General features: G+C 41.0%; 2 protein-coding genes across 6 annotated transcripts in view; one reads left to right on the top strand and one right to left on the bottom strand.

Annotated features, from left to right (window-relative positions):
* Positions 1-16278, bottom strand: part of dennd6a (DENN/MADD domain containing 6A) — a 36992-nt gene extending 20714 nt beyond the window's left edge. The window contains exons 1-3 of the mRNA XM_079858303.1: positions 15960-16278; positions 14738-14776; positions 14602-14644 (exon numbers count right to left, since the gene is read on the bottom strand). Coding sequence (XP_079714429.1) covers positions 14602-14644; positions 14738-14776; positions 15960-16169 — 292 coding nt within the window. The 5' untranslated portion in view covers positions 16170-16278. The remainder of the gene's footprint in view (positions 1-14601; positions 14645-14737; positions 14777-15959) is intronic.
* A 2252-nt stretch (positions 16279-18530) lies between these two features.
* slmapa (sarcolemma associated protein a) overlaps positions 18531-23498 on the top strand; it is a 62613-nt gene continuing 57645 nt past the window's right edge. For all 5 annotated transcript variants that reach the window (XM_079857800.1, XM_079857798.1, XM_079857799.1 and 2 more), the window contains exon 1: positions 18531-19909. In XM_079857800.1, coding sequence (XP_079713926.1) covers positions 19712-19909 — 198 coding nt within the window. In that variant the 5' untranslated portion in view covers positions 18531-19711. The remainder of the gene's footprint in view (positions 19910-23498) is intronic.

The following is a 23498-nucleotide window of genomic DNA, read 5'->3' as shown; positions in this document are numbered from 1 at the left end:
TAGGGGGCCTGCAAGCATTTTCGGTCGACGAATCGTGCCTAGAGTTCGGGCCGGGTGACAACCATGTTGTACTGAGACCCCGGCCTGGCTATGTGCCCAAGGTTCCTACCACTCCCTTCAGAGATCAGATGTTAGGCTGGGTTCCATATGTGTATACTTCCACGGCTGCTCCTAATCGAAGCCCCGTGTCTTTCCCTTGGGCTAAGTTACCCAATATTCATATGCAGTACAACCTTCGGGCTAGTCCATATGTATTTTTCCACATAACTCCCTTGAAGAAAGTGGCTTCCGCAGCGTTCCCCTTCCATAGAATGGGCACGCTTTCCCAGTGTTATCCAATAATCTCACTGTATGGGTTATCATGGAACAACAGTGATGGATACGCTCTGTGTAAGCCCTTTCCAATCGTCCGTCCAGGCAAGAAGGGGTACAGGCTTACACCGGGCACTGGATGGGGTGCAGCAGCTGTGGCGCTTTGGTAGGGATTCCTATCAGTCGGTCAAGACATACGTCGAGAGTGACTGACCGATAAGGGAACGTCTTGGTTACATATGGTAACCCTCGTTCCCTGAGGGAGGGAACGGAGACGTACATCCCATCATCACATCTGCTGCTGCCCACGGGGGCGGCCAGCTTACCAGGCTTGGCTCCTCAGCAAAAAAGGAGCTCACCTCGCACCTGCTGCTCATTATACCTGCGCTGCGAGGCTTAACAGTTGATGCAAATGACTGCATGCCAATGTAGTTTCTCGTTTTAGTTTTACTCGAAGTAGATTGGCCTCTCTATCGAGATTCCTATCAGTCGGTCACGACGTACGTCTCCGTTCCCTCCCTCAGGGAATGAGAGTTACCATATGTAACGCCATATGGCTGTAAACAATGTTTACCTGTACAGAAGGTTACTAACGTTTACTCTATTGAAGGTTGGCTTTTTGATAACAGACAGCACACTAGGGTCATCTTTATTCCTTGTGTTGTGAGGACTTTATGGACTTTAATAAATCTCACATTTGGCTAATTGATTTTGTGTGAATGTACCCTATGTTGCACCCTGACCCCAGTCCACCTAGGGCAGGGCTATTCAATTGGCAGCCTGTGGGCCACATACGGCCCGCCAATCATCTCTATTTGTCCCAAAGGCACTCCAACCTCCCTCTGCCTCTTTTCCTGGCGGTGTGGCTACATTTGGTTAGATATGCGAGTGGCCGTAGTGGCGCGTGCAGCTGTACGTCTATACGCACTGTGCATACCATGAACGCTCCGACTAACCTGAGATACGTTGTCAGTCCGAATATTTCAGCAGTTATTATGTGTGTCCCGTATTTCTGTCGACTGAACCAGCGATACCAATCATTTGTGAATGGTGCGAATCTTTTGTTCGATCTTTGGTTCAATTATTTCCTTTCCATGAATTGGCTAAATGCGCTTGCATTATGGTCTGAAACGATTCAGATTCGTTCGGACAACTCTGTCACTGAATCATGTGAAGCTGTTTCTCGGGCAGTAACAACAAATATAGAACAAATAGCGCTGTTTTCAGTTTAGTTTCAGTTCCACTTGCAGTTTAGTTTACTTTGAACTACGCAGCACCGCCCAGTGGATAACGGAATGCAAGCTTAAAGGAGTTGCGTTTACTCCCGGTTCTGGGGCCTCATTTATAAACGTTGCGTACGCACAAAAGAAGGCGTACGCCGCTCTCTACGCAATAATTGGTATTTATAAAAAGCAAACTTGACGGGAAAATGTGCGGTCCTTCACACAAACTCTGACCCAGGCATACGCACAAAAACGGGTGAAATGAGAAATGGCGACACCATCGGCAGATGGAAGAAACACGTGAAAGTGTGTGAAAGTGTAGACCGTTGTGTAAAAGAAATGGCAATACTGCCTCTCATAAATAACATGAAGACTTCACAAAGCAAGTCTTACAATTAACAGCCTACACGAACACCCGTTTGATCGATCTGCAGTGTAAAACAAACAAAATCAAACGAAGATTACAACAGAAATGCAAATTAACACATATTTGCAAAAATATATAAATATGTTCTGCAATAATATTAGCATGTTATGCAATTAATCCTCATAACACATCTGTAGCTTGTCAAATGCAATCAAATGGATGGTAATAAAATGATGCCATCACAATGCGTAATGACGCACAATGGCTGATCATGTGCTTCACGCTTGCGCGTGAGTGAAGTTACATTTCTTGGTTTTCCTCTGTGTTTGCCATGATTTCGCAATCGATGAATATTAACTTGTGGGCGTTTCACGGACTATGTATGGGCAACTATGGGCGTGACATGAAGCCGCAAAAAGCTGCGCTACATTTAGAATTGATTGTGATTTATTAAGGGAAAACTGCGTAGGATGTGCGTGCGCACGGTTTTATAAATCTGAATATTTCTGTGCGTACACACGTCCTATGTTTCATCCGTACGCCACTTCAATGAGGCCCCTGGACACTATTATTAAACAGCATTGCGACATCCAGTGAGAAGTGGTTCAATTCGACACACCTCTGTTACAAACCACAAATCACTCGATGATTTAACTAGTTTTAAATCATATGAAACAGCCTCAACATTCCCAACACGACTTAATTAATTAATTAGGTTGGTAGAGGAATATACAATTCATTTTGTGCATAGTTTTTACCTGTGTTTAGGCATTTTGTTATACAGTGGTAGTGAGTGAGTAACCATGTATGGTTCCCTTTCAAGGGAACTCCCGTTGCGTCGAGAATGACGCTATGGGGAACGCTTTGCGTGATGACGTCTTGAAGCACATGTAAAATCAGTCCAATGGTGTGGCGGAACGTCAGAGGCGGGTGACGTCACGTACCAGGAAGCTATAAAAGCCGGCCTGAAACAGAAAACGAAAGCTTTCTGAGTCTTCAGTCGCGCTCTGTGTTGAAATCTGTCCTTGTTATTTGGTGTTGTCTGTCTATATATATATATATTCAGTATGGCGAGCAAGCAGCAGTTTAGAGTGTGTGTTCATCCTTGCCCGCGTTATATAACGGGAAGTGATACTCACACTCTTTGTGTTGTTTGTTTGGGAGAGGAGCATGCCCAGTCAGCACTCGAGGGTGGTGACTGTGTGCATTGCTGTGCGCTTCCATTGCGTACACTCCGATCCCGCTTGGCTCGGTTCAATCCCGACCACGTTCCCCAGGGCTCGGGTCCCGCCGCGGCTGAGGCTCGGCGGCGATCTCAGACCTGGGGTTCGCAAATGGATCTGTCAGTGGATGTTGAGACGGGCTCTGCCTTATCTCAGCCTCTTACTGACAGATCCAGTGCCTCTCATCAGGGTGTGGAAGCACGCGCTGCGGTTTCTTCCCCCCCGATGGAGGCACCAGTACTGCAACTATACAGCTCTGAGGAGTTGGATGTTGTGAGTATTGAAGCTGAGTCTGAGGATTCGCCACCTCAGTCTCACGTGTTTGAGGAACTGCTCGATGTGATTACTAGAGCGGTTGACAGATTGTCTATTGAGTGGCCAGAGGATAGGCAGGACGTTCGTTCGAAAAGCAAACTCGACGAACGCTTCCTGCCATCTCGTGCGCAGCCCCAGCGCAGGAGTCTTCCGTTTTTCCCCGATCTCCACACCGAGGTGTCGAGATCGTGGGGAAAACCAGTTTCATATAGAGTTTTTACACCAAGCACATCCCACTACTCTTCTATTCATAAATATAAAGAGCATGGTTATGGGGAGATGCCGAAGGTGGAAGAGACGCTCGCGAGCTATCTCTTTCCAGCAACGGCATCTTCCCTGAAGACTCCTTCACTTCCTTCTAAACCAGTTAAAATGACTTCATCTTTGGTTCATAAATCGTATGCAGCCGCTGGTCAAGCAGCAGCGTGTCTGCATACGATGTCCATTATGCAAGCCTATCAGGCTGAATTGCTGGGTGATTTAGAGGAGGGCGGGGGAATTGGTCCTGATACTGTGGCCGAACTTCGCAGAGCCACAGATTTGTCTCTCAGGGCCACCAAGGAGACCGCTAAATCTATCGGGCGGTCTATGGCAGCCCTGGTGGCCACTGAGAGGCATCTGTGGCTCAATCTAAGTGATATCAAGGATAAAGAAAAGCATGTTCTCTTAGATGCTCCGGTCTCCACTGTTGGTCTGTTTGGTGATGCAGTTAGTGTTGCGGTAGCAAAATCACAGGAAGCCGCTAAGCAAGCTGCTGCTCTCCAGAAACTTCTCCCCCGCCGTTCTTTCTATGAAGCTGCTGAGCGGGAGCAGCCTCACTCCTCTAAAAAGAGCGCTGAGCACCGTGCCACTCAGAAACAGAGCGTGTCCTCCCGTGCTCCCCCACAAAAATCTCGGGGACACGGAGGGCGCGCTCAAACCCAGCAGTCTTCAAGGGGTAAAGCGGATCTGCGGACCGTTATTACCGCCAAGAAGGCTGCTGGGAAGAAATCCTGATGTCCGAGGGCTCAGGACTAATGAGGGTAGTCCCCCCCGAAGCAGAGCGGTTAACACCTCCTTTTACGGTGCCCGTCTCTCTTCGGTACCCTCAGGGGACCGTTCTGCTAACCCTGCCGCCTCCGGTGTTACAGGGCGCAGCGGTCTCCGGCGAGCACATATCTCAAGGACCACCCGGAAACGTAGTGGCCTCGGGATGCCCGCCCCCTCCGAGGAGGGTGTTAGAGCAGTCTGTTCGATCGTTCCCTGCCGGTGCGCCGTTACAGGGCGACGAATTGACTGCTCAACAACAACAAAATCCAGAAACCAGTCTCGAGAGGCTGGTACCTCTAGTAGAATCTTTGACAGCGTGGAAGCTACTGTCAAATGTTTCTCGTTGGGTCCTGCAGACCGTGGAAAAAGGGTATCAGATACAATTCAAAAAACGCCCACCTCGGTTTATGGGGGTCCTGCCCACAGTGGTGGGCCCCGAGCAGGTTCTGGTCATGGAACAGGAAGTGAACACTCTGTTAGAGAAAGGGGCCATAGAACATGTACCTCCCTCCGACAGGGAAACCGGGTTTTACAGCCGGTACTTCATTGTTCTGAAAAAGGACGGGGGATTGCGTCCCATTTTAGATCTTTGAGTTCTGAACGATTCAGTCATGCAGCTCAAGTTCAAAATGTTAACATTGAGACAGATCGTGCCACAGATCAGGTCCGAGGACTGGTTTGTCACGATAGATCTCAAGGACGCATATTTCCATATTTCCATCCGTCCGTGTCACTGGAAGTTCCTGAGGTTTGCTTTCGGGGGCAAAGCATACCAATATCGTGTTCTTCCATTCGGCCTAGCTTTATCACCCCGCACTTTCACCAAATGCATGGATGCAGCTCTGGCGCCGCTGCGCCTCCAGGGTATTCGCATCATGAACTACATCGACGATTGGTTGATTTTAGCTCAGTCGCATCAGTTGGCGGTTCAACATCGAGATGTTGTTCTCGCCCACATGAAAGAGCTGGGGTTACAGCTGAACGCCAAGAAGAGTGTGCTTTCTCCACTCCAGAGGACCACTTTTTTAGGCGTGGTTTGGGACTCAGTGTCGATGCAGGCGCGCCTGTCACCGCCACGTATAGAGTCCATCCTTGCAGCTGTGAAAAGTGTAAAGCTAGGCCAGCTACTCACTGTCAAACAGTTCCAGAGACTGTTGGGTCTCATGGCAGCAGCTTCCAACGTGATACCTTTTGGACTGCTGCACATGAGGCCCCTGCAGTGGTGGCTCAGGACCAGGGGGTTTTCCCCGAGGGGCAACCCATTTCGCACAATCAGGGTCACGCGGCGATGCTTACGTGCCCTGGTTATGTGGAAGAAACCTTGGTTCCTGTCCCAGGGCCCAGTGTTGGGAGCTCCTTGTCGTCGCAAACTGCTAACGACGGATGCTTCCCTCACGGGTTGGGGAGCGATCCTGGAGGGTCGCTCAGCTCAAGGTCTGTGGGAAGACCATCATCGTTCCTGGCATATCAATCGCCTAGAGATGTTAGCTGTCTTCCGGGCTCTGAGGAGCTTTATCACAGATCTCAGGGGACACCATGTGCTAGTACATACGGACAACACGTCGGTAGTCGCCTATATCAACCACCAAGGGGGTTTGCGCTCGCGCCCGTTATCCAACTTGACACGCCATATCCTCTTGTGGTCCCAGGGGAAGTTACTGTCACTCAGGGCAGCTTACATCCCCGGGGTCCAGAATATAGGAGCAGACACTCTGTCGAGGCAGGGGCCGAGGCCCGGGGAATGGAGGCTCCACCCCGAGGTGGTGGAGCTGATATGGAGGGAGTTCGGCCAAGCACAAGTGGATCTGTTTGCGTCTCGAGAGACGTCTCACTGTCCACTTTGGTTCTCCCTCACGCATCCAGCTCCTCTTGGACTGGATGCTATGGTTCAGACGTGGCCGAGGCTACGTCTGTACGCCTTTCCCCCAGTTGCTCTGCTCCCGGGAGTTCTGGAGAGAGTTCGCAGGGACCGGGTTTGCCTGCTTCTTATAGCCCCGCGTTGGCCGGGCAGAGTATGGTTTCCCGATCTGGTCTCCCTCCTCGACGGGCATCCTCTGGAGTTACCCGTCAGGACAGACCTTCTGTCCCAGGCAGGGGGCTCAATATTTCACCCCCGCCCAGAACTGTGGAACCTGTGGGCTTGGCCTCTGAGGGGGCCCAGCTCATAGAGTCAGGTCTCTCAACTGAGGTTGTTGAGACCATTCTACAGTCCAGAGCTCCCTCCACGAGGAAACTTTATGCCCTGAAGTGGAGAGTCTTCACTTCTTGGTGTAGTGACCGTCGGTTGGACCCAGTTAACTGCCCAATTGGTACAGTGCTGGAGTTCCTGCAGGACCGGTTCACTGCAGGTCTGACCCCGTCCACTTTAAAGGTTTATGTGGCGGCCATAGGTGCTTACCACATTCCTTTGGGTGGAATGTCTGTGGGGAAAGACCCTTTGATATCTCGTTTCCTTCGTGGCACTTGGAGGCTGAGGCCTGCAGTTCGCTCTAGGGTGCCACCTTGGGACTTGTCCATTGCGTTACAAGGCTTGTCCCTGGCCCCCTTTGAGCCTATTGAGGAGGTTCCTGAGAAGTTTTTAACGCTGAAAGCTCTTTTCCTTCTTGCTATTTCCTCTCTCAAGAGAATTGGGGATCTCCAAGCGTTGTCGGTTGCTCCGTCATGCTTGGAGTTTGCTCCGGGTATGATCAAAGCATTTCTTCATCCGAGACCGGGCTATATCCCCAAGGTCCCCACTAATGTGGTCAGACCTATTGTTCTGCAGGCCTTCTGTCCTCCTCCCTTTCAAAATGCGGACCAGGAGGCTAATAATTTGCTTTGCCCTGTGCGGGCGTTAGACGCATATGTCCACAGAGCTGCCCTGTGGCGAAAAAGTGATCAATTATTTGTGTGCTTTGGGTCCCCTAACAAAGGAGGTCCAGTGTCTAAGCAAAGGATGAGCAAGTGGGTGGTCGAGGCTATCTCACTTGCTTATGAGGCGGCTGGGCAGCCTTCTCCTTTGGCTGTCCGGTCGCACTCGACGAGGAGTATGGCGGCCTCTAAAGCCCTCATTTCAGGAGTTTCCTTACAGGACGTCTGTGATGCGGCAGGCTGGTCCTCACCGCACACTTTCGTCAGGTTTTACTCTCTGGATCTAGACTCTGCTCCAGGGTCTCATGTTTTGTCTTCCTAGTGCTGCTCTCCAGATTACACACAGGACAGACATTCGTAGCTATGGAGGCGTTGGTATAGACGTTCCCCATAGCGTCATTCTCGACGCAACGGGAGTTCCCTTGAAAGGGAACGCCTCGGTTACGACTGTAACCTCGGTTCCCTGAAGAGGGAACGAGCGTTGCGTCGCCCTGCCATATCTCCTTCATGCCTGTCAGCTCGACTTCAGACTGTACGAAGCTTTCGTTTTCTGTTTCAGGCCGGCTTTTATAGCTTCCTGGTAGGTGACGTCACCCGCCTCTGACGTTCCGCCACACCATTGGACTGATTTTACATGTGCTTCAAGACGTCATCACGCAAAGCGTTCCCCATAGCGTCATTCTCGACGCAACGCTCGTTCCCTCTTCAGGGAACCGAGGTTACAGTCGTAACCGAGGCGTTTTACCTGTGGTTATCAAGTCTCACTGTTAGAATATTTTCATTTAAGCCTATAATAATTATAAATAAAATAATTCTTACCAATAGCTATGATCTTGTATAATTCATATTTTTGTACATAGCTGTAAATAAGTTATTTATTAAATACTCATAAATCTGCATACTGTTGGGTACCACATTTCCAAGTAAATACAATACTTTTTTAGGTTTACTTTAGCTTATTTATTGATACTGTTATGTTTCAATAAGTAATAAATAATGTTTCAATAAATAAGCTAAACCCACCGGCCCTCCTCAACATTTCGATTTAATAATCCGGACCTCGAATGAAGCTAATTGAATAGCCCTGACCTAGGGGCATAACATTGCTCACTTTTCATGCAATTCATTTCATATAGTATAGCTCATAAGTCAAGTCTCAACTCTTGTTTAAGACATTGTTCATATGTAAAAAATATGCTTAATCCAATATGGAATGGTAATGCATGAAAGTTCTGTTTTCTCCGATTTGAGGTACAGTAGAGAACTTTGGTTATACCAGCTATAATCCTCTAGATAGAAAGGTCATCTTGGACTTAAATTGAAGCTTATAAACTTGGGAAGTTTTTCATGTACATTTGAGGCAGTGATATATATAATAAAATGCTTGAAAATGATCACTTTTGATGACAATTTGTCAGGCGGACAGCCATTTTTTAGTCTTTTGGGGTATGTTGAGGGTGATATTTGACAGAAAAAAGGCAGCAATGCCTAGAATCTTTTTATGCTAGTTTCCCCTATGTGTCAGGATACACCATGCAAAATTTTAGGGTTATACGGCCATTTATGTAGCTGCAGTACCTTTATATTCACAATTACATCATTCCGCCAAAAGCTTTTCCCAAAAAGGGTGTTTTTTGGCCCCTGAGACCAAACGGGGCCGAGTTGGGGGTGGTCATTATCAACTTGTGATGGCCCAAGGTATAAGATAATAGGAAATAATAGTGAAAAAAAGGTAGCAAAAAACATCCTGAGGAGTGGACCTGGCTCCCGGCCTAAGAAAGAGTACATTTTGATTTCATGGGGTCTTTAAAGGTGCACTGTGTAATTTCTAGCGGCATCTAGTGGTGAAGATGCGAACTGCAACCAGCAGAAGTTACGGTGGCCGACAGATGTCGTCGACTGAGACAGCAGAGAGTAGCCAGTTCAGCAATGAGCTTTCTTTACAAAGATAAGTTAAGACATTAGGTTTACCTAATTATTCAGTAAAACGATATGTTATTATGAATATTACTGTTACTTGTTCATCATTGTGTCAGTGTTTTATTCGCTGACTTTAGCTGTAGCTTCTTTGCACAAAGAACAACATAGTGAAGAAACGCGTTTGTCCGTTCAGGGCCACTGTAGAAACATTTAATGCAAGGAGACCCGCGGTGTGTGTACTGTGTAGATAGAATTTGCTCATAAAAACATAACGGTTCATTAAGTAAGGTCTTTATACACCACTGAAAACATAGTTATGTATATGATATTGCATTTCTGTCAACAGATCCTCCTAAATATTACACAATGCACCGTTAAGAAAATTTAACAGTCAATTAATCACTATGAATAACACTAAACTTCAGATCTAAAAAGAAAAAAATTACACACACACACACATTGTATACAGACATATTAAAAAATGTATAAGTAAAATATATGTACGTGTGTGATAACAAATATTATGTTATTAATTGTAAATAACAAAAAAATAAAATACTATCTTTACTTAATCTGGAGCTCTTTCTATAATCTGCATGTTGTGTAACAATTCACTCTCAGAAAAAAAGGTACAAAAGCTGTCACTGGGACAGTACCCTTCAAAACGTTTCTAATATGTACCATTTAGGTACTAATATGTACACTTTTGGTACCAATATGTACCTTTAAGGGACTAATATGCACTCTTTAGGTACAAAGGTGTACCTTTTGAAAAGTTACCGCCACAGTGACCGCTTTTGTACCTTTTTTTCTGAGAGTGAAGGGAATGACATTTTCAGGTCTTCCAAATATTCTCAAATAATCAAACACAAGATGCAACATCCATAAGTTAAGGAACCATCTGTACATTATTCTAGAAGAACCAACAGGATCATCACTTCAGGCTGTTCTGATGTCCCGGGCCCGACTGCTCCGGTTTAGATTAGGACAGGCATGTCCGTGTGTGTTTGTCTCTATTTCTGGCTTCTCTGCATACAGTGATGTGTGTGTGGGCCACCAGGAACAGGGAAGGTGGTTTGAGCGAGTGTGAAACCGGATTACTGGATCTATCTGTGGGCCGTGACTGATGGATTACCTCATCCTCCCCTTTAACCCTTTCCTCAACGCCACGGGAGTCTATAAAAAGCAGCGTTTACACAATATTTAGAGTTAATCCCACTGAACGCAGTTCAGCACACAACAGCGTCCAACTACACGCTCGTTACACGCCAGATCTAGAACACTCATTTAAATAATCCAGCACAAGACGATCAGGACAATCATTAATAATTATGCTTTAATCCATAACAAGGGCTACATCTGTTATGATATTTAAAGTGGCATGAACATGGAAAAAACTAAAGGCAAAAAATATATATAATTTTTACAGATACACACAGGCATGGTTGTGTGACATCAGCATTTACATTTCAATATTTATTCAATACATTGCGATTGATCATTTTTATAATTAGACCACAAATGTAGTATTAAAGCTCCAGTATAACGTACTTAAAAAGTTGAGAGCAAAATAAAGATTACTGGAATGTGTTTTACAAGAAAATACTTTTTCAGTCTTTCCTCTTCAAACTTTCACCGTTCCTTTGCAATTATTTTGTAAAATTTACTAGAAATTTCAGTGAAAATGAAAATGTGCACTTCATACATGGAGTCTCATCCATCGTTATAAGACATTGACAGATTTACCGAACACGAGTGTAATAAATGCAGTTGGACAAACGTGTAATATCACAACAGATGCACTTCGTCACATCTGATAGGCTGGCAGGACCTCTGTTGCCACAGCAACCGCATGCTTTTCTCGTGCCTCACCCACAGCATGCGAGAGGACATGCTAACACACACCAGAGATGTCCATATGCACAGCCTGACCCACAAACACTGCCGTCTGACTCTTGGCTCTCCACGGGGAAACTGACGTCTGAGATGAGACAATGGAATCAGTGCAACAGTGAATCACGGGCTTTGAGAACTGGATGCGAGACTCACGAGTCAGATCAGGTTTGATCAGGTGTCAACGAACAGACCGTTTACAACAGGATATCCTGTAAGTGTAGAATGTCTCATTCACATGCATTAAAGCACAATAAAATCACTGCATTCTAATGAGTTTACCACGGTTAAAGGATGTCATTGGGTAGTTCGATAAGATTTTTGGCTCAATAAAATACAATAACAGTAATTTCAAATATTACAGTTCATAATAAAGGTTTTCTATGTGAATATATTGTAAAATGGAATTTATTCCTGTGATTTCAGCATCATTACTCCAGTCTTCAGTGTCACATGATCCTTCAGAAATAATTCTAATATGATGATTTGATGCTTAAGATTATCAATGTTGAAAACAGCTCCTCTTTTCTTTTTTTTTTCTTTTTTTTAACTGTGAAACATTTTTCCAGGATGAATAGAAAGTTCAAAAGAACAGCATTTATTTGAAATAGAATCTTTTTTAAAATTCTAAATGTCTTTACTGTCACTTTTGATCAATTTAATGCATTACTGAATAAAAGTATTGATTTCTTCAACAACAAAAAAATTACTGACAGATTTTTTTGAATGGTGTACTTTAGATCAATTTTGATGTCATGTTCACTTCTACAATGGTAAACAAATTTGTATGTGCAATAAATATGATAAATGACACCAATATTAATATATTTAAATACATGTATATTAAACGATAAAAATAATCACAATGCCTTTCAGAGCCTTGCTGCAATAATACTACAATCAATGTGGCACCACTATCTTTAAATGTTGCTCATCCGGTCAGATTTTCAGAGCTGGAACTATTGATATGATAAAATTGCCTTTTAACAAGCTTGCAAAATATGATCCACATTTGTGCTTCCAACAAGACATGCTCCATCCTGTAAGATCGTGTATAGTACGAGAGCTGAAGTGAGTAGAACGATGGGATAGGGTATCGGCTCATACATCGGGTTCTCCAGTTTCAGAAAGACGAGAACAGGATCAATGTCACACTAGGAGACTCACTAGAGAGTGAACTCCACAAACACACACACACCCAGAGTATTTACAAAGTCATTAACTGGACTGTCCTGTAATCTTCAAATCCTGTTACTCCTCGTTTGTGCCTGATTGCTATTAATAACCCAAGTTTATTACAAACTAAATTAACACGAGCTGAATCTGTGTGAAGAAGATCAGATATGTCATTTTTAAAACAACACCGACCGGCCGCTCTGTTTGCAATATTGACCAATGATGCTGAGGACTTTTGCTAGAGATGAGCAAAGTTGTCAACACAAAAAGCAAATCATTAAAACATATTTTTATTTACAAAAAAAATTAAAAATTACTGTGGCCAATGAGTTTTAAATTATAAATTCATCTAGAAATTAACATTCTGTCTTCATTTATTCACTCGTGTAAATGTGTGAGGAACAGAGCGAGACTTAAGTCCTTATTTGTTGATTATCTACTACCACAGCTCTCAAATCACACATATATATATTCAAATATACAGCGTGAAGATGCATCATGCCACGTTTGACATCAATGATAATGCTGCATCATGTCTCAGAACTGATTATGCATGGAAAAAAAAGCGTTTAATATTCTGCTAGACTTCTTTTGATTTCCACAGAAGAATGTTTGGAATGATATGAGGATGAAAATTTAATTGTAAAAAAATTGCAAGATGTCAAAATGACAATTCTTTCACGGTTCCACAAGAACAGTGATAAAAATTATTTTAGAATAAAATAAAAACATTACTTTTAAAAGAACAACATAACTGTAAGCTATGGAAGCTTGTTTCCGCCACTGAATAATAAATAAATAATAATAATTGTGACTTTTTATCTCACAATTCTGACTTTTTTTCTCACAATTGTGAGATATGAAGTCAGAATTGTGACAAATAAAGTCGCAATTCTGAGAAATAAAGTCACAATTGCAAGATATAAAGTTGCAATTCTGAGAAATAAAGTCGCAATTGGGAGACATAAAGTCAGAATTGCATGATATAAAGTCAGAATTGCATGATATAAAGTCGCAATTGCATGTTATAAAGTCAGAATTGTGAGATATAAACTATTCTGAGGTAAAAAAAAAAATCCCCTTCGAATTGGACTTTATATCTCACAATTGTGAGTTTACTTTATATCTCACAATTCCTTTATATCTCGCAATTCTGACTTTATAACACGCAATTGCGACTTTATTTCACGCAATTCTGACTTTATATCTCGCAATTCTGAGATATAAATTCAGATTTGCGAGATGCAAACTCGCAATTGTGGGATAAAAAGTCGCAATTATCTTTTTAAAATGTTTTATTTTGTGGCGGAAACAAGCTTCCATAGTAAGCTTTTAGTATAAGATGTGAGGAGCATCAGGAGAATCTCAACAGGGTGATTCCTTAATAATGACCTTTCTCATTAACAATAGTAAACGTAGCAAAAAATATACTGTTACAGAGTATCTGTTACAAATGCACATATTGACCTACCAAGTGACGGTCCATTAATATCTCGAACACAGAACAGTCAGATAGCATTTCACAACCCACGCTGCGAGTTCATTTCTGAATATGAATGTGCTTTCTGGAGAGAGAGGATGTCGAGGTCTCATCCCACACACATTAGCGTAAGACACACGGGTCACAGTACTCACTCAGATGAATTACAATCCTCTAGATCAAACCTTAATGTAGGAAAACACACTACACACACTACAACTGCACTGCTTAATCACATCACAGACACTTTGAGCACAAGACAGACTCAAATACAGGATGGAAAGTGATTGACGTTTATGCCAGTTTTAAAAATGCATTAATAATAATAATAATCAATGAGAGAAGAATAATCTGAACTGCATTAAAAACTACAAAGACACTGAAAAATGCATATTAGAAAGTACAAAGTTCTGACATAATGACTGAATAAACTTCCTTTCCATTAGCTTTCAGCTTTAACATTGTGATCTACTGAATGTTACAGTGTCAAAACATGAAGGCCTGTCTTGTTTCACAGACAGGGTTTAGATTGAGCCAGGATTAGGCCCTAGTTTAATTAGGACATTTAAGTAGATTTTATAAATGTGCCTTAGAAAAAAAAACATCACTGGTGTGCATCTTGAGACAAAAAAAATTACACTGACATATTTTTAGATATGATTTCAGTTTAACCTACTCAAACATCCATTGCAGTCTAGGACTAGGCTATCTTTAAGATGTTCAAATCTACAGGTGACAACATCTGTGCATCACCTGTTCATGATTTACAGCAGACACATGAAGAAAAGCCATAGTGAAGAAATGCAATTTTACCTGAATTGGAGTCTGGGAATGACAGATAGCATATACTTGTTTTCTAAAATGAGAGAAACAAAAGAACACTCAATATTGACTGTCAAAATGAATGGTTTAATCCAGCTGGATGATATCAAACAGAAGGCTTTTGTACCTCTTTTTCAGTGAGTTTGGAGTGGTGTGGGTAGATCACCTGCAGGAGAAAGAATAACAAGGAAAATGTGAGAACGTTGTATTTTTAAAACTGACATATGCAGAAATGACACATAGTAGTAGTTGTTAGTCATTCGAGTCGATGAGACTGAGCGCTAACATCACCTTTTACAGCTGGCTTTACTTTAGTTGTATAAGATGTTTTGTTGTTGTGAAACCAAGCTTTAAGTATGGACAATAATGATCTTATTCAGTTTGGAGTTCAGTAGTTGTTGTTGTTTTTTATTCTGAGTATCTAAGTGCCTAAGTTCAGACAACTGATGATAAGATCAACACACTGAATAGCAGACAGATAACAGTCCTGATAAACCCTTAGCTGTCAGACAAACTACACACATAATGTGCACACACATCAGATTATTACATCAGGAAATGGCACAAATAAACGAGAGTATGTTTAGTGCACAAATGTGTCAAAGCTACTGAAAGCTTTCAGACATGTTTATCAAAACATAAAGGTCAGACATAGTACCAGTTAACATACACTGGTTCAGCATCCATATATACAGTCAAAACTAAAAATATTCAGACACCAGATATAATTAGAATTTTTTTTTTTTTTACTAGTGGGTGCAGGTCACTATAGTTCATTTATGTAAGTGACTGTGACATATTATAACCAAAAACTCTTCATACAGTGACTACCAGTAACATTTATTAAAAAACTGGGACCAAAAATTATTCAGACACTTTGAGCTGACCATGTTTTGCTGAAGTGTTTTTGCTTTAATTGCTAATGCGACCTTTTTACACCACAGACTGATCAAAATTAAGCATTGCTTGGTAATTTGTTGACCTAAATTGGTATTATCTTATTGTGTACTTAAATTTAACAGCTGACAGATGCTCAACTTTAATCATTTGTGAGACAGTCTAACAGAAGGATGGACAAAACCAGTGAAATATCAACTGATTTGATAACTCTTGTTCTTGTCCTATTTTATTACCATTTTCTATAGCGAATAAACTGTGATAATGTGAGACATGTTGAAGGTGTCTGAATAAATTGTGCTTTGACTGTATATATACTTTTTGATGACTCAACTATTCTAGTTAGCATTAGCCACAGATGCTAGCAGGTTTTTCCATTGACTTCCACACAGTTAGCCGGCTAGCAGGCCAATGATCACAGATGACAGCACTAATATGACAGTCGTCTGTACCTCCACAGCTTGCCCGAGCTCCAGGTCGAAGCCGACCACACAGATGCAGTGAAGCCAGGAGGAGAAGCGATCCCACGGCAGCAGTAACGGCTCCGGCTCCTCTAGTGCTGGAGGCCCATCGACGGGCATTTCCTCGGCCGGAGAAACTCTGAGCGTGTCTTCTGGCTCCTCGAGCTGATCTTCCAGTTCCCCAGACCCCTGAAAGGCCATGGTGATACCCTCAGGTCAGTCCAGGTGGGTTCTGACTCGGTTTATTGATGAAAACTACAGGAACTTGAGCTGTAAATACAAACACGTCCAGGATGAAAGGGGCGGAGCTTGCGTGGAGAGCGTGCTGGCGTCATGAGTGAGCTCAAGATCAGTACAGGAGCGCGCACGCAGCCAGAGTATCCTTTTTTTATTTTTATTTTTATTTTTATTTTTATTTTTATTTTTATTTTTATTTTTATTTTTTATTTATTTATTTATTTATTTATTTATTTATTTATTGCAAAAACAAACGATACATACATTAACAGTGAGAATAGAAGGATAAAATAATAAAAAACCAAAAAACCAAAAAACAAGAGGGTGGGGGGGGGGGGGGGGTACGGACATCACAAGAGATTGAAATAGGCTACACAAATCGATACAATATTACAGTTTGTCAATAAAACAACAGAGTATCCTGAATGTGTATGATATTTGTGTATTTGATGTCCTTTTTTATTTTATTTAATTTTTATTTAATGACATTTTAGAATATAAAGAACAATACATTGCGCATATTATTTATTTGATTAGAAAAACATCATAAAAAGAAGTCGTCTCTTTGCAAACCAAATTTCTTACACTTTATAAATGACTTTCAATTCTACATAAATCTTTTGCAATTCTGAAAATAAAAGCACTGAAATGTATGTATCCCCCCCCCCTTAATTATTCTTGTGGTATTGAATAAAAAATTAGTTATAACTCTTAATTATTTAAACAGGTTTATTTATGATTTCTCGTATTGAGTTATATCTTGTTCTTCGGTGTATATTATATGCTTTGTCTACTGTTGTTATACTGATGTTTTTAGGAAGATTTGTAAGGTAACCTTGAGTGAAAGGCGCCTATAAACAAAATGTATTATTCTACATCTTATTATTTATTCAGACAGAAAGCATATAGACAGTCCACGCACTGTGAAAAATATTTTTTTAAATAATATAAAAAATATAATAATTCTCTCATAATTAAATATTATGTTTAATGTAGGCTAATTTATTTAATCAAATAATATAATTTTTATTTCAAAATGGTTTAATTTTTGGCTTAAATATGATTTTATAAGACTTAAATGTGGTTGTATATATATATTTTGCACACTTGAGAGTGATATTTTTTTTAGTTATGTAGTTAATATTGTGGCCTATATGTGGCACTTTAACATCTTATAATGTCCCATGTGCATCACTGAACCACACCATTGTTTGCATAGATGTTCCAGTGATCACTTAATTACTCCTTATGGGTCACATAAGAACCAAGACAAAGCAATTGGATTAGCCTTAGCAAGACATTAAATCAGCATGCTCTATTTGGAATGACAGATGTTCAGTGTAATTTAGTCCACAGATTCCAGATCCAAACAGAGGGACTGGGGGCGGGCTCAGCTTTGAAACCCTCTCCTCCTTTCTGAAACAAAAATACTTTCCAACTCCAAAAATAACTTTACTTTTACTGGGAGCCTGGAGCAAGAAGCGCCTTCCAATTGCTTTGATTTTGCCAGTGTATGTGTTTGTTTTGTACTGTCTGTTTTGAGCTTGGTTAATAAATATTAAGTAAACACTCTTCAGTTTGCCATATGTACTTTTTTTTTTTTTTTAATATGTTGGACCAGAGAGTGAGGGAAAAGTGGCCAGCATTGATGGGAACTCCTTCAGTGCTGTTTTTAATGCACCTAGAATTGACCTAATATTCATAAAGGTTGTGATCATTTTAATACGAACATCTAATATAATACAAAAATAAATAAATAATGTTTAAATAAATAAATAAATAAATAAATTTATAAATAAATCCATGTGGAAATAAATATAATAATATAATACAAATAAATACAGAATAATAATAATAAAATAGATAATAATAATAAAATATAATAAATATATAAATATAATAATATAATAAATAAATATATAAATAATATAATAAATAAATATATAAATATAATAAATATAATAATATAATAAATATAACAATAAAGAAACGCTTTGAAATAAATATACAAAATAAATACATAATAAATGAAACAATAACAAACTGAAATAATAAAATAAATGTAAAAATAAATACAGAAAATAATAAATGAAGTGGAAAAAAGTAATACAGATATTAATACAGGAATAAATTTCATTAAAAAAAATGTATCAAGACAATTATTCGTATTTTTACATTTATTTATTTATTTATTTATTGTTAATTTCCATACCATCTATTTTCATTCCATATGAAAAACGTCATCCTTTTCTCTGGAAACGCAATTGAAAAGCCCCGCCCCCACATCGCGTCATCCCAGAATCCCCGCCCCTTTATCGGTGGTGCGCGAGCCCCGCGGCGGTTTGTGGCCGGTGTATGTGTGTGTGTATCTCTTCGGGAGGACGACTTACTTCCAATTATCCCCTCTCACACAGCGATTTTTCATCCCGTTTTCAGTGTCCCCGGGACCGGAGACTTCCATGGCTTAACGCGGAATCGTGTCACGGACTTTATTCGTTTATGAGTTTCTTTTCTGGGGAATTTTTCGCGTCTCTCAGCGAGCTAAGCTAGTTATCGAGCTCGCGAGCTAGTACGGGATTTACGTAAATTCTCCGCGTTTGAAAGTTCCACGGACCAAACAATACTGGATAAATCCACTCGGAATTATTTATGAAGTCACTTTCAGTCCGGGCGGCTTCATAATGAGAAGATAAAGGGCCACCGTTACCTCAGCGAAGCTAACGAGCTAATATGAAGTTAGCCAGCTAACGCTCTCGTGTGCAAGAAAACACCCTCCGCGCGAGCGTTTTCTAATAACTAATATTGAATTTTGTCATTTTAATGTTGGGTTAATTAGGTCTTTGTGCTTTTGTTTTCATATTGAATGCCTGCTCTGTTTAGGGGAGTGGTGGGTTGATGGTCTGCCTTGCATACTTCAGTCAAACCCACTCACATTAATAATCTTCATTAGGGTTTAACAGTCACATTAGTGCGTTTTGTGAATCTAGAAATCACTGCCATCTTAATCTAGAAACGCAAATGGACTGTTATTTTTTTATTTATTTTTTTGGGAGGGGGGGAGTAACGATACAGGTTAACTGATCCAACAGGTTATTAGGATATTAGTGTTACTCGCTTGTTTATTCGCCAGGCCTATGTTTGTTAAGGGGGGTGAGGATGAATTGTGCAGGGTACGAGGTGTAACAGCTCGAGTAGTGGACTGTCATCAGAAAATACAGATTTGTATGGTATTGAGCAGCTGTATTGGGTTTGGTTCGGCATCATGGGGGTCTCGCAAGGGGGCAAGAAATCAACTACATAGTGTCTAAGTACAGGCTTGTGGACGTAATGTAGTCGGTTTAGCAGAAGAGCCTCGTCTTTTCTTGATTGTTGATATTTTTTGTCGTGTTACTATGTGCATTGGTCTCCTGATAATTCATTAAAGTGAATTGGAGCAACAGGTCAGTCTGGATCAAGAAACACTGTCTTTCGTCTCTGGTTGGAGTAACACTCCCAAGCCATCCTCAATGCCTTCAGCGCTGGCCGTGTTCACCTGCCGCCCGAATTCACACCCGTTTCAGGAACGCCATGTTTACCTGGATGAGCCGGTCAAGATCGGGCGCTCCGTGGCCCGGTGTCGCCCTGCCCAGAACAACGCCACCTTCGACTGCAAGGTGTTGTCCAGGAATCACGCTCTGGTGTGGTTCGACCACAAGACAGGAAAGGTAAGTCAGGTGTTGTTGTACTTGAACCTTTAGCGGCAGGCAGAACAGGTCAGATCGGCTCGTAACTGCTTGTTTGACACACACAGATGATAAATGAACCTCGAGCTGTCTTGATTTACCAAGACTTTCTCACTATCTGTCAGGTTGTCATAACTGTCTGCATTAGGATTAAATGCATACAGTGGTCCCCACCCAAAAAATATCATGACATTCTATGCCACTATTAATATCTGAATGTCATTGCGTTAAATGTAATACGAGAACAAGCTTTTTACTTTTCCCACTTGAAATCAGCATTTTTTTTTAAATAGGGGGGGGACATGACATAAAATATATAAAATCAAGCACTTAATAAAGGTTGATTATTTCAGTTTATTAATAATAATAATAATAATAATATTAAAATTAATTGTATGAATAATAATACATTAATTTGAGTAATTGTAAGTCACACTGTGGCCCTTGGAAGTTTGCTGAGGACCCCGAGTAGGTCCAGGCCCCATGATTGAAGACAATTAAAGCAGGCTTTTACTAGCTTAAATAAGTAAGTAAATTATTAGGGCTGTCAAACGATTAATCGCATCCAAAATAAAAGTTTGTTTTTACATAATATATGTGTGTGTACGGTGTATAATTATTTTCTATATATAAATACATACACATGCATGTATATATTTAAGAAATATTTGCATGTATATACTGTGTATATATATTTATATTATATATAATTTATATTATATATAAATATTTTATATCTAAATAACACATTTTTCTTAAATATATATGCATGTGTGTGTATTTATATATAGAAAATAATTATACTCCATACACACACATATATTATGTAAACACAAACTTTTATTTTGGATGCGATTAATTGCGATTAATCGTTTGACAGCCCTATAAATTACACAAGTTGACCTCTGCCTCTCTAGGGACGTCCTTTTCAACATTGTACATTTTAAAGTTAAATACTCCCAACCCATTGTCAGTGTCCAAATTGAACAGAGTAAAATAGTCTTTGCATTGACTTGTTCCTCCTGGACTTCGGATGCCCATTTCCCATAAGTTGGTATGATTCTTTACGGTCTTCATGTGAAGTTTGTAACATACTTTGGTTAAAATTCCTCAATGGTTGTGTAAAACAGCACCCTTTTACCTCCTTAAAAACAAAATGGCTGAGGGTGGAAATATGCTAATATGGGAAATCTGCTTATACGGGACAGTCCGTCAGCGGTCATGGGCGGAGCACGATCAATATGACGACATATGACTTGGAGTGTTTAGACTTTTTGAGGATTAAAAAAAAGGAGTGAATGGATTTTTTTTTTCATTGTATGGGGGTTGTCCACACACTGCAAAGACACATTTATATGCAAACACCATATAAAAGTGAATTTTGCATCCGATGACCCCTTTAAAGTGGACTCAAGCCTCGTTTTACCTCTACATTACATTCACACTGGTCCTTCAGGAATCCAAACAATCAGAATATAATAAAAATACTTATTTATTAATATCGTCCCGAGACTGCTGCCAAATTATAGGCAATTGAATGGGAAACACTGTAACATCTCTCGTGACAGATGAACAGCATCAGATGAACTGTTTGAGACTATCACGCGTGACATTGCTGGTCTGTCTAGTAAACAGGAGTAAAACATTGCGGTGGCATTTCTAACCTCTATGTTGTTGTTGAACATCTAAAATTATGGCTCTTCTGGTTTGGCTCGTGAAATTGGATGCCCAGGGTTTTTAGCTGCCTGGTACGCACTTTAGTGTGGCTCTCACAGCGCCATGTGTGAATGAAAGTGTAAAATAATCCTGTTGAAAGCAGCAGAACATATTCCACTATGGCTGTAATATCAAGGAACATGCTCTTAGTGTGTGTTTTGGTTTAATGCTGGTAATTCACTGGGTTCTACTTTCAGATGACACATTTTGACATCGCAAGTGCATATAACTTAGCCTGGGAAAACCCAGTCCAGGCAAATTTAGATTTGCTCTGCAAGTAGTCTGGCAAAGAGCTCATTCAAGCCCATTTCCATGCCGTCGAAATCGCGGCACCAATCAGAAACGTTGAGGCGGGCTTTACACGATGACGATCGCTCTGATTGGTTTTGGGTCTATCCAATTGCGCCCAGAGGCATTTGAGCGACGTCCGTTCAACTTTTAAATGCATTATTATATTCAAATTGCAAACACATGAGGACAGTCTCCATGAAAGACCCACTGGCAGATGAATGTGCTACTACATTTCTCTCCGAAACGGTAGGAAATTAAATTAGATTTAATAGAGGATTTTAACTGTGACAAGATGATTGACAGGGCAGTTTACGTGACAGGATGCACGCGACAGATCCGTCCGATAAAGATGACGAAGTAGTATGTCCCAAAGCTTGCCTACTTTTTTGCTACACATTCAAAAGTAAATACATTTTCTTCACAAAAAGAGTACATACTTTTATGGTGTAGTGTAACTTAGGCGAATTGGGACGCAGCATATGGCTTTAGTTTACACAATGACGATCGCTCTGATTGGTTTTAGGTCTATCCAATTGCGCCCAGAGGCATTTGAGCGACGTCTGTTGGTGACGCCCCTTTGGAAATGAGTTATTAAAGAAGCTTTGCCAGACCATAACTCAGTTACTACTGAGAATGGTCTGGTTTTAACCAGGCTACATATAACTTGTTTTCCCCCTTACACCGTGTCCTAACCAGACGCGATGCGATAAGATTCCAGCGACAAATAATTAGTCTGTCCACACTAGATGCGACGTGACTGCGAGATGCGTCAAAATCAATCAAAACCCACAGCCAATCAGAACAGCGTGTGGGCGGAGTCTCGCGACACCAGAGAGTAATCTTGACGACACTCGCAAGAAAATGGACAAGTAGCTTCATAATCAAATTCACAAATATTACACCATTTAAACATTATTAAAAATACATAGGCTACTGAGTTACTAAAACAATCTTTGTCAAAGAATACACTTGTTTGTTCACAGTTTGAACGTTCTTGTTTCCATTTGTTTAATTTCAAGATCTGAGGTGAATTATATCCATTGTTGCTTTTACAGCTTCAAAGCTGGAGCACTAAACGATATTCAAAGTCACATTACACGCTTTTAACATTAAATAGAGCACATAAACAGCACCTGAGATTATCATTGACACACTTTGTGTTTGTTGTTCCAGCGCGATGTCACAGAAAAATAGAAACCTTTTTTAAAATAGAATTGTCGCCGTCGCGGCTGGATAGGACAAACACTCTGATTAACATGGAAAAGATGCTTTTATCGCGTGTTGTTAGGCAAGCTTATCGTCGCTTTCAGAATATCTCCAACACACTGCATTGTTCTCTTTGGGTGGTTGAAGAAAGATTTTGGGTGACTCTGTGTGATGCAAGTAGGGCTGGGTGATAAATCGATAATTATCGCAATACAATTTTCCTCAATATATTAGTAAGTTCAATTAATGTTTATGCACCAAAAGCGGAATGAAACCGCGCTGCTCGTTTGATCCGCGCCACACGGACCATTTATCCGCTTACTAGAGCAGACGCGTTTACTCGCTGACCGGGAAAACT

Source organism: Squalius cephalus (assembly GCF_949319135.1).
Source record: "Squalius cephalus genome assembly, chromosome: 22".
Taxonomy (NCBI): Eukaryota; Metazoa; Chordata; class Actinopteri; order Cypriniformes; family Leuciscidae; genus Squalius; species Squalius cephalus.
The sequence above is the reverse complement of the archived record's forward strand: the minus strand, read 5'-3'. Positions and strand labels throughout refer to the sequence as shown.